Source organism: Mirounga angustirostris, unplaced genomic scaffold, assembly GCF_029215605.1.
Source record: "Mirounga angustirostris isolate CCGP_5_RB_7025 unplaced genomic scaffold, mMirAng1.0.hap1 SCAF_14, whole genome shotgun sequence".
Lineage (NCBI taxonomy): Eukaryota > Metazoa > Chordata > Mammalia > Carnivora > Phocidae > Mirounga > Mirounga angustirostris.
In genome coordinates, this window is record NW_026991722.1 from 91,152,165 (window position 1) to 91,164,694 (window position 12,530).

The following is a 12,530-nucleotide window of genomic DNA, read 5'->3' on the forward strand; positions in this document are numbered from 1 at the left end:
ACCTGATAAAAGGGACCTTCTTGGGCACCTGGGTGGCTCAGTCGGTTAAGCATCTGCCTTCAGCCCGGGTCATGATCTCAGGGTCCTGGGATTGAGTCCCACATCGGGCTCCCTGCTCAGGGGGAGTCTGCTTGTCCCTCTCCCTCTGCCCTGCTCATGTGTGCGCTCTCTCTTTCTCTCTCTCTCTCTCAAATAAATAAAATCTTAAAAAAAAAAATAAAACGGACCTTCTCTACACATGAGTGCTGGAAGCATGTACATGTGCATTTAGGAATCAGATAAAAGGCTTAGAGCAGTAGTTCTCAAATGATAGCCTATATCAGAATCCCCTGGAGGGCTTGTTAAAACACAGATTACTGGGGCTACTCCCAGAGTTTCTGATTCAATAGGTCTGAAGTGGGGCCTGAGAATTTGCATTTCTAAGTTCCCAGTTGATTTTGATGCTGCTGCTCTGGGGACCACACTTTGAAAACAACTACTTAGAGTTAGTTTCCAAAGAAGTTTCATTTCATCACCAAGGCAGGCAGAACTGGAAGAACCTCTTTCTCAGGCCCTATTTTGAGATTTTTATTGATGTATCAGGACCAAAACTCTTTTCTGAAACCAAAGTTGTGTAGGTATGGCTAAGGCACATTACGATGCCAAAGTATAGAAAAATCCACCTGCTTTACATTTAGGGCCTACCTGCTTAATTATGACCTCCTCACTATATGCCAAGGCTTAACATTTTACCAGCTTGACTTTTATTTTATATTTCATACTCATCACGTACCATATACATGCTGGCCCTCAAAGTCAGTTTTACAGGTAGAATTTTTTACAGATGGTGGGGGCATAAGGGGAAAAAGCACTTACACTTATTGGGCATCTTCTATGAGCCAGATCTTGTAGGCAGTACCAAATGACCCCACCTAATCTTTACAATAGTTCCATGAAGTAATTTGGAGGAAACTGAGGTTCAGAGATTTGGGGACTTACCCAAGGACCTTGGATGGACTTTGATGGTCATGGCCTAGAGGCTGACAATCCCCTCTCTCTGTTACAGAATTTCCCAAGGCAGCCTTCCAACAGCAACACGTTTCTCCTTTAATTCTGAGTATCTTGGAAAGGGGTGGGACGTGGACAAGTCAGGAGACCAACATCTATTGAGTCCTATTTATTTATATTAACAAATGTTATAAATTTGTAACATTTAAATCAGTGAGTTAAGCATTTCTATTTCTGTTTTCAGATGAACATTGAAGGTTCAGGGAAGTTGATTGTTTTGCTCATGGTGGATCTGTCTCTAGAGCCTGTACTCATAGTTTTGGTTTAGGTGAATATCTCCTCCCTACCAAATAGTGATAGAAATATATCTTTTCTGTCAAAGTAGCTTCTATTCTTCCATGGGGGCTCTTTCAAGACTCTCAGGACATGGATAAGGATGTTTTCTAGTTGTGAGGCTCCGAGAAAAGCAGAGAGTGTGTGTAAAGGGATTAATATCCAGGCTGGTCTAAGAAGATTCAGAGTTTCTGTTATCTTGAAAATTCAGTTAAGATAAATATGCAATGTTACGTCTAAAAACCCGTTATTCAAATCTCTGCACCTGGGTTGGAAATTAAAGCTGCTTCTCTGTCAGTGAACCATATGGCTCAGAGCCTTTAGTTACAAGTGAGATATTCTACTCTCACTGATATAATTTCAAATAGCCAAGTTTCTCTATAATTTTAAATAATGCATTTTAAGTACCATGTCCTTGATGTGAGTTAACACAAGCTATTTTTACAGGCTCACACTCCCTGTCTGTCATTTTCATATGCCAGCTATGACCACTCCAGGGCCAGGATCCTGACTCAAGAGTTCTAGTTCTTAAGTACCACACTACAAGGTCTACCCAGAGATGTTGAAAAGGAAAATTTAACTTGTTGGAATAGAATACTTGGAGGATGGGCTAAAAAGCAGAATGGACAGCACTGAACTTAGTGGATAGAAATATGAAGCCCAGGAATTATACCACAATGTACTAAAAAGAGGTAAAATGATGGAAACTATGAAATAAAACTCAAAAGATATAACCCAGGAAGTCCAACATTCATCTCACCAGAGGGCCAGAAAAAGAGTAGGCAGAACATAAAGAGAGGAAATGATGCAAAGAAAGCCAGCAGTTGATAGCCAGACTATTCAAGGGATTCCTGTGAACCAACAAAAAAAGACAGGAGGAAACCATTAGGAAAAAGATGGATAAAGAATATAAAAAGTCTTCAAAGAGAAGTAAATCAGGATGACATCATAAAAATGGTGACATCAGCAAAATTTGGAGTGGGCCACTCCAATCTCTCACCTACTGACAGAAACATTGAACAAGGGGCAGAAGCTGTCAGAACCAATTTTGGGAGAATTCAGGAAAACAAAAGTTTATAGCAACCAAACAAGCACTGAATCAAGAAGATACTACAAAATGTTGACTGTCACCAAAATAGTGACTGTCACCCTCTCTCTTGTGTGGTGGCAATCTTAAAACAGCAGCAGTCACAAAGTATCAGTTGTCTTAAAGTGGGGGCAGCCTGTGTCCCCATTTCCCTCTGTCCAGGGGAGAAGAGCAGACCACATTCACAAATTACTGTGTATGCCTAATCTAACCTGTCTGAGGGATGCCCGAGGGACTGACACAAGGTGTTCCTCTCTATTTCACTTAACTCTGAACTCAGACTGGAAAAGCTTGAAACACTGAAAGCCAAATTAAACAAGCTCTAGACACCTAAGATTCTACTCAAAAACCTACAATAGAAAAAAAAAAAAAAGCCTACAGGGGGAGGAGGCAAAATGGTGGAGGAGCAGGGGATCCCATCTCAACTGGTCCCCAGAATGTAGCTGGATATCTCTCAAAACATTTTGAACACCCACGAAATTAGCCTTAGATGTAAGAATGTATATCTGGATCTCTACAAGCAGAAAAGCGACAGCTTTTTGCAAGGTAAGTGACTGATTTTTGCAAGGTAGGACGTGTGGAATCGTGAATCTGCGGGGATATCGGAAGATAAACAGAAGGGGGAGGGTACCTCCATAAGCTGGCTCTTGGAAAGTGATAAAACACCGGAGTGCAAAATCAGAACCCTGAGAAATCTGCTCTGGAAGGGGCTCTGGAAATGAAAAGGCAGAATCTAGATAGGGCATTGTGGTCTCGGGATATGAGGAACCACAGAGAAAAGGGGCTTCCTGAACTGGTAGAGTGCCTAAGCAGTGGTGCCAGGAAGCAGGTTATGGTCAGCAAGCCCAGGAAGAGACTCTCCGTTTGGATTGCCATAAACTGTGAGCCGGGCCGGTTAATAGCTCTTCTCTTGAACAGTTTGAGAAAATCTGGAACCTGCACCTGCAACCTGGCAAAAACTCACAGAGCAGTTGTGGGCCGGAAAGGCCTTTAGAGCAGGACCCAGACATGATCCAGGAGCTTTTGGTGTGCACAGGAGCCTGCAGCTGCTTGAGGATTTAGAATCATAAAGGGCAGTGGCACTCCTGGGCCCATGGGATGACCTCTGAGAGAGTTGCTATGGGTGCACATTGCAGGAGCTTGCAGTTTTGGTGGTGCATACAGAAGTGGAGACTGTTTGTCCTGGAGGGTTTATTAAAGAGGGCAGACTGAATTTTCTGCCTTGGCAAAAGGTTTGGCTGTGACCATTTTTGCTCTGATCCTCTGAAGAGGCGCAGAAAGCCCCCAGGGAACAAAAGCCACAGAAAGGACCAGTTTCCACTGAGCCCATCCCCCAGATAGGGGGTGGGACAAATCTTCGCAGGCAGGGTTACCTGAGAAAGAGCGCGGCAGGTCCCTCCCCTAGAAGACAGGCTGGAAGAACAAGGGACAACAATCTTTTGGATCCCATAAGACTGTAAAATCTCAACACCAGGGGAAAATTGTATATTGAGCTCCAGATGTAGCCTCATGACTTGTTCATTTTTTGGATAAAATTCTCTTTTTCTTTTTTTTTTCTTTTTCTCTGTCTTTTTTTTCTTTTTACCGTCTCCTAATTTCAGCTAGATGTTTATTATATCAACTTATAGTTCATAGTAGCTTTTTAATTTGTATTTTTTCACACCTGTATTTTTTATAGATATATGCTTTATTTTAGTTCTTTTTTAAAAAATTTTATTTTATTGTTATGTTAGTCGCCATACATCATTAGTTTTTGATATAGTGTTCCACACTCATTGTATTTTAGTCCTTTTCTCACTCTATTCTATTTTACCTTTATATATATATATATATGTTTTACATTTCTTGTAATTTTGGGACATAGTGTCCTCTAACACACAGACCAAAATACACCCAGGAACAACTGAAACACCCTGCTTTGTCCACACTGAGAGATTCTAGCCTCCCTTCCCCTCCCCACCTTTTAAAAAAATTTTTAATTTTTAAATTTTACTCTTGTGTTTAATTTTGGCTTTGCTTTTTCAGTGGTAGCTTCTGACCACTCTGGATTTTGCTAGGGTGCATCTTGCTTGGGTTGTGGTTGATATTTTGGACTCTGTTCATTCACTCAACCATCCCTTGACAGAATGACTAGGAGGAGGAACTCTCAATAAAGAAAACAGAGACCGTGTCCTCTGCCACAGAACTAATGGGTATGGATATAAGCAAAATGTCAGAGATAGAATTCAGGATAGCAATCTTAGAGTCAATAGCTAGGCCTGAAAAAAGCATTAATGACAATATAGAATCTTTAAGAGCAGAAATGAGATGTAATCAGGCTGAACTAAAAAGATGGTATGAATGAGATGCAGTCTAAACTGGATACTCTAACAGCCAGGGTAAATGAACCAGAAGAGAGAATTAGTGATCTAGAAGATAAGCTGATGGAAAGGAAGGAAGTTGAGGAAAACGATAGGCTGCTAGTAACACATGAAAAAAGGATTCCAGAGAGTAATGATGCCATGAAACATTCCAATGTCAGAATTATTGGGATCCTTGAGGGGATGGAGAGAGAGAGAGGGCTAGAAGGTATATTTGAGCAAATCATAGCTAAGAACTTTCCTATTCTGGGGAAGGAAAAAAGAGTTCGAGTCCAAGAGGCAGAGAGGACCCCTCCCAAAATCAATAAAAATAGATCAACACCCCAACATATAATAGTGAAGCTTGCAAATTTTACAGCTAAGGAAACAATCCTGAGAATAGCCAGGGAGAGGAGGTTCCTTACATATTGAGGGAGGAACATCAGAATAACATTAGACCTGTCCACAGAAACCTGGCAAGCCAGAAAGGGCTGGCAAGACATATTCAGGGTACTAAATGAGAAGAACATGCATCCAAGAATACTTTATCCAGCAAGGCTGTCATGCAGAACTCATGGAGAGATAAAGAGCTTTCAGGACAGGCAGAAACAGAAAGAATATGTGACCACCAAGCCAGCCCTGCAAGAAATACTAAGGGGGATTCTGTAAGTGAAGAGAAACCCCAAGAGTAATATAGACAAGAAAGTAACAGAGACAGTCTACAGAAACAGGGACTTTACAGGCAATACAATGTCACTAAATTCATATCTTTTGATAGTTACTCTGAATGTAAATGGATTGAATGCTCCAGTCAAAAGACACAGGGTATCAGATTGGATAAAAAAGCAGGATCCATCCATATGCTGTCTACAAGAGACTCATTTTGAACCTAAAGGCACATCCAGATTGAAAGTGAGGAGATGGAGAACCATTTACCAAACTAATGGACCTCAAAAGAAAGCTGGGATAGAATCCTCATATAAGACAAATTAGATTTTAAACCAAAGACCATAGTAAGAGATGTAGAGGGACACTATATCATACTTAAAGTGTCTATCCAACAAGAAGATCTAACAATTGTAAATATCTATGTATCCAACATGGGAGCAGCCAAGTACATAAACCAGCTATTAACCAAAATAAAGAATCATATGGATAATAATATATTAATAGTAGGAGACCTCAACACTCCACTCACAGCAATGGACAGATCATCTAAGTAGAAGATGAACAAAGAAACAAGAGCATTGAAGGACACATTGGATCAGATGGACTTCATAGATATATACAGAACATTCCACCCTAAAACAACAGAATACTCATTCTTCTTGAGTGCACATGGAACTTTCTCCATAATAGACCACATACTGGGTCACAAATCAGGTCTCAACTGATACCAAAAGATTGAGATTATTCCCTGCGTGTTATCAGACCACAATGCTTTGACACTGGAACTCAATCATAAGAAAAAATTTGGAAGGAATTTAAACACTTGGAAATTAAAGAGTATCCTGCTAAAGAATGATTGGGTCAACCAGGAAATTAAAAGAGAACTTAAACAATTCGTGGAAACTAATGAGAATGAAAACACATCAGTCCAAAACCTATGGGATACTGCAAAGGTGGTCCTAAGGGGGAAATATATAGCTATCCAAGCCTCTCTCAAAAAATTGGAAAAATCTGAAATGCACAAGCTAACCTTACACCTAAAGTAGCTGGAGAAAGAACAGCAAATAAAGCCTAAACCAAGCAAGAGAAGAGAAATAATAAAGATTAGAACAGAGATAGTGAACTAGAAACCAGAAAAACAGTAAAATAGATCAACGAAACTAGAAGCTGGTACTTTGAAAGAATTAATACGATTGATAAACCTCTGGCCAACTTATCCAAAAGAAAAGGAAAGGACCCAAATTAATAAAATCATGAATGAAAGGGAAGAGATTACAACTAACACCAAGGAAATAGAAACAATTATTAGAAATTATTACCAGCAACTATATGCTAACAAATTAAGCAACCTGGAAGAAATGGTTGCCTTTCTGGACACTTATAAACTACCAAGACTGAAACAGGAAGAAATAGACCAGTAAAGGAATTGAAGCAGTAATCAAAAACCTCCCAAAACACAAGAGTCTAGGGCCAGGTGGCTTCACAGGGGAATTCTACCAAACATTTAAAGAAGAAATAATACCTATTCTGCTGAAGCTTTTCCAAAAAATAGAAACAGAAGGAAAACTTCCAAACTCATTCATTTTTTTTAGAGTAACAAAAAATATTTTACTAAAACATAAGATTTACAGAAGTTTCCAGACAAGCCATACAAAATGGTCACAAGCTTTTTCTTGAAGGAAGGATTCTACACTTGACAGCAAAGTCACAATATTATTAGTGAGGGCTGTGATGTTTGTTTAATGTTCCCATTTTGGTTCAAACAATCAAGCTTGTCCATCTACAGCATCTAAATAAAGTTAGATTTGGCTAGAGAGCATATTCTAAAGAACTGGTTAGCTGCTTTTAACCAATGCAATTAGATCACCATAAGAAGGGGGAAAGGAGCCCATAAAATTAAAATAAAACTACCTCCCCCCCTCAAAAAAAGTAATAAAGAAAAACACCCACACCCCTGCAGCTAACCCTGACAACTACCTTCATTCACAGTGCTTTATACTCAACATGATGGGGGAAATGAATAAAAGCAGAGAAGGGCCACTGCTTTTAAACGTTTCACAACAATCCAGATAGTACGTCTAGCCTCTGCTCATGCTTTACAACAGTGAATCAGGACAAGACATAGATTTGCTAATGTGCATTTAATCACCGAAGGACTGAAAATGTCTGGGCTTTTATTCTATAATGTTTCTAAGACTGTGTCCATTAAATGCAAACAAAAAAGGAAGAAGTCTTGGCAGAACAGGAGAAGTGATGCACACTTGATGATCAGATCGAATTTTAAGTATTATTCATGGCATATAGCCTAGTCCATGCTCTAGCTGTTTCTATGGCTTGGGCTTCGTTGGTCTTCCACTGCTCTACTACATCATTTGCTAATGGATCATCTGGATTGGGAGCACTTAACATAGCCTGGATTGATAGCAGAACTGTGCAGATCTGCAGTGCTGGGAACCACTTATCTTTCAAAATATCTAAACATATTCTTCCCAACTTGTCTACATTAGGATGATAAATTTTGGTCATGAAACGTACTTTAGGGGCTGCCATTGGGTATTCTTCTGGTAGGAATAGTTCAAGCTTAAAAGTCCTTCCCTCAAAGGGGGAATCATGGGGGCCATCAATGACCACATGAAAATAATGGGCGTTGCTCTCATCTGGTTCTGCTTTAATGCCAGGAACTGGTTCTGCCAGCAAACACTGGGTTTCCTTGATAATCCTGCGGGGCAGCCTGGCCATCTTGTCAGATCCCGAGTTTGGTCTCTGGTCTTGACTCTGGCTCTCCAAACTCATTCTATGAGGCCAGCATTATCCTGATCCCCAAACCAGGCAAAGATGTCAGTGAAAAGGAGAATTACAGACCAATATCCCTGATGAACATGGATGACAAAATACTCAACAAGATTGTAGCCAATAGGATCCAACAGTACATTAAAAGGATTATCCATCATGACCAAGTGGGAATTATTCCTGGGATGCAAAGGTGGTTCAACATTTGCAAATCAATCAACGTGATAAAGCACATTAATAAAAGAAAAGACAAGAACCATATGATCCTCTCAATTGATGCAGAAAAAGCATTTGGCAAAATATAGCATCCTTTCCTGATTAAGACTCTTCAGAGTGTAGGGATAGAGGGAATATTCCTCAATATCATAAAAACCATCTATGAAAAACCCACAACGAATATCATTCCCAATGGGGAAAAGCTGAGAGCTTTTCCCTTAAGGTCAGGAATGCGACAGGGATGCCCACTCTTACCATTATTATTCAACATAGCACTAGAAGTCCTATCCTCAGCAATCAGACAACAAAAAATAAAAGACATTCAAATTGGCAAAGAAGAAGTCAAACTCTCTCTCTTCACAGATGACATGATACTTCATGTGGAAAACCCAAAAGACTCCACCCCCAATTACTAGAACTCCTACAAAAATTCAGCAACGTGGCAGGATACAAAATCAATGCACAGAAATCAGTTGCATTTCTGTACACTAACAATGTGTGGAATCAATTCCATTTACAATATCACCAAAACCCATAAAATTCCTAGGAATAAATCTAACCAAAGATGTAAAGGATCTATACTCTAGAAACTACAGAACACTTATGAAAGAAATTGAGGAAGACACAGAGAGATAGAAAAATATTCCATGCTCATGGATTGGAAGAATAAACATTGTGAAAATGTCTATGCTGCCCAGAGCAATCTACACTTTCAACACCTTCCCTATTAAAATAGCATTGGCATTTTTCAGAGAGCTGGAACAAATAATCCTAAAATTTGTATGGAACCAGAAAAGACCCTGAATCACCAAGGAAATGTTGAAAAAGAAAAACAAAGCTGGGGGCATCACGTTGCCCGATTTCAAGCTATATTACAAAGCTGTGATCACCAAGACAGCATGGTACCGGCACAAAAACAGACATACAGACCAATGGAACAGAATAGAGAACCCAGATATGGACCCTCAACTCTATGGTCAAATAATCTTTGACAAAGCAGGAAAAAACATGCCATGGAAAAAAGACAGTCTCTTCAATAAACGGTGTTGGGAAAATTGGACAGCCACATGCAGAAGAATGAAACTCGACCAATATCTAACACCATACACAAAAATAAACTCAAAATGGATGAAAGACCTCAGTGTGAGACAGGAATCCATCAACATCCTAGAGGAAAACATAGGCAGTAACCTCTTCGACATCGGCCACAGCAACTTCTTTCAAGACACATCTCCAAAGGCAAGGGAAACAAAAGTGAAAATAAACTTTTGGGACCTCAGTAAGATAGAAAGCTTTTGCACAGCAAAGGAAACAGTCAACAAAACAAAGAGGCAACCCACTGATTGGGAGAAGATATTTGCAAATGACATTACAGATAAAGGGCTGGTATCCAAGATCTATAAAGAACTTCTCAAACTCAACACCCAAAAAACAAATAATCAAGTCAAAAAATGGGCAGAAGACATGAACAGACACTTCTCTGAAGAAGACCTACAAATGGCTAACAGACACATGAAAAAATTTTCATCATCATTAGCCATCAGGGAAATTCAAATCAAAACCACATTGAGATATCACCTTACACCAGTTAGAATGGTAAACATTGACAAGGCAAGTAACAACAAAAGTTGGAGAGGTTGTGGAGAAAGGGGAACCCTCTTGCACTGTTGGTGGGAATGCAAGCTGGTACAGCCACTCTGGAAAACAGTATGGAGGTTCCTCAAGACATTAAAAATAGAACTACTCTATGACCCTGCAATTGCACAACTAGGTATTTACCTCAAAGACACAGATGTAGTGAAAAGAAGGGGCACATGCACCCCAATGTTCATAGCAGCAATGTCCACAGCAGCCAAATGGTGGAAGGAACTGAAATGCCCTTCAACAGATGAATGGATAAAGAAGATGTGGTCCATATATACAATGGAATATTACTCAGCCATCAGAAAGGATGAATATCCACCATTTGCATTGACATGGATGGAACTGGAGGAGATTATGCTAAGTGAAATAAGTTAAGCAGAGAAAGACAATTATCATATGGTTTCACTCATATGTGGAACATAAGGAATAGAGCGGAGGACCACAGGGGAAGGGAGGGAAAACTGAATGGGAAGAAATCAGAAAGGGAGACATACCATGAGAGACTCTGGACTCTGGGAACCAAACTGAGGGTTATAGAAGGGAAGGGGGTGGGGGGGTGGGGTAACTGGGTGATGGGTATTAAGGAGGGCACGTGTTGTGATGAGCACTGGGTGTTATATGCAACTAATGAATCGTTGAACACTACATCAAAAACTAATGATGTACTATATGTTGGCTAATTGAACATAATAAAAAAAATAAATAAAAGGCAAATCACAGACCTCAAGAAAAAATATTTGCAATTCATATGCAAATAATAAATATATAGACTAAAGAATATCTATAAATGAATGAAAAATTTATAAAATATATCAAGAAATTCACAGAAGAAAAACTTACAAATAGCTAACAAATATATGTAAACACAATCTCACTAAGTGGAGAAACACAAATTTAAAAAATTAAATTATTTTTCAACCATCAAATTGATAAAAATGAGTTAAGATTGATAATATAGGGGCACCTGGGTCGCTTAGTCGGTTAAGCAGCTGTCTTCGGCTTGGGTCATGATCCCAGGGTCCTGGGATTGAGCCCCACATTGGGCTCCCTGCTCAGCGGAGACCCTGCTTCTCCCTCTCCCTCTGCCTGCTGCTTTGCCTGTTTGTGCTCTCTATCTCTCTGTCAAATAAATAAATTTAAAAATCTTTAAAAAAAGATTGATAATATACTCTACAATTACAGATGTGAATAAATAGGAACTTTCATACTCGGATGGTGAGAGTATAAATTGGTGAATCCTTTTTGGGACAAAATATTAAATGTTTATACCCCTTGCCCCAGTATTCCATTCCTAAGAATCAATCATTAAAGAAAACAAAAGTGGTTAATGGGGGGTGCCCGGGTCGCTCAGTCGTTAAGCATCTGCCTTCGGCTCAGGTCATGATCTCAGGGTCCGGGGATCAAGCCCGGCATCGGGCTCACTGGTCGTCAGGAAGCCTGCTTCTCCCTCTCCGATTCCTCCTGCTTGTGTTCCCTCTCTCACTGTCTCTCTCTCTTTCAAAAAATAAAAATAAAATCTTAAGAAAAAAAGACGTAGTTAATGTACCAAAAGATGAATATCCAGGCACACGTGGTCAAGTATCATTGATAATAGCAAATAATTAAAATCAACATGAATGTTTTTCAGTAGAAAAATGTTCAAATTTTTGGCACCTGATTTTTCGGAATAATGTGCAATTATTAAAAAGAAGGAGGGGTGCCTATATGCACTAATAGGCAAAGATTCCAGGATAAATTTTATATGACAAAGCCAGCCATAGAACAATATATAGAGTAAGATGCATTGTGTAAAAATATGTGTACAAATTAATAGAAAAATTACTTTAACATATGCTTTAAACTGTTAACAGTTATTCTTTGTAAAATTAATGGGAGTAGATGGGACAGATAGCTTGTCAGTGGAGAGTATTTTATTTAATTCTATAGAACAAAGCATTGTTTGAATTATGTAACAATATGATGTGTTTCTTATGTAATTTATTAAAAACATCTTAATGTGCTGATTTACTTCTAAGAAGGTATGTTTTAAAACTACATGTAGTCCTACATAGAGATAACTGTCATTCAGAATGTCAAAATAACACAGAAATAAAGACAGAGAAATATGTATATTCAAGTAACAATTTCAACAAATAATGTTAATATCAAAATTTAGGTTGTAGTAATTGTTGAACAACTCTGAATATTCTAAAATACACTGAATTGTACACTTTATTACATTATTTTATTTTTAAAGATTTATTTACTTATTTTATTTTATTTATTTTATTTATTTATTTTTAAGATTTTTAAAATTTATTTGACAGTGAGAGGAAACACAAGCAGGGGGAGTGGGAGAGGGAGAAGCAGGCTCCCCACTGAGCAGGGAGCCCAATGTGGGGCTCGATCCCAGGACCCAGAGATCATGACCTGAGCTGAAGGCAGACCTTAACGACTGAGCCACCCAGGCAGAGAGAGGCAGAGAG

At 39.1% G+C, this 12,530-nt stretch overlaps 1 protein-coding gene across 1 annotated transcript; it reads right to left on the reverse strand.

The window, feature by feature from the left end:
• Positions 1 to 7,555: 7,555 nt before the first annotated feature.
• LOC123852437 (ubiquitin-conjugating enzyme E2 N-like) lies at positions 7,556 to 8,154 on the reverse strand. The gene has a single exon (XM_045886461.2). The coding sequence runs from the start codon at positions 8,152 to 8,154 to the stop codon at positions 7,696 to 7,698; it is 459 nt and encodes a 152-aa protein (XP_045742417.1). The 3' UTR covers positions 7,556 to 7,695.
• Positions 8,155 to 12,530: the final 4,376 nt, after the last annotated feature.

Bases quoted from the DNA above. Each gene is read 5' to 3' on its own strand.
- LOC123852437 (XM_045886461.2), bottom strand. From the start codon at position 8,154: ATGGCCAGGCTGCCCCGCAGGATTATCAAGGAAACCCAGTGTTTGCTG.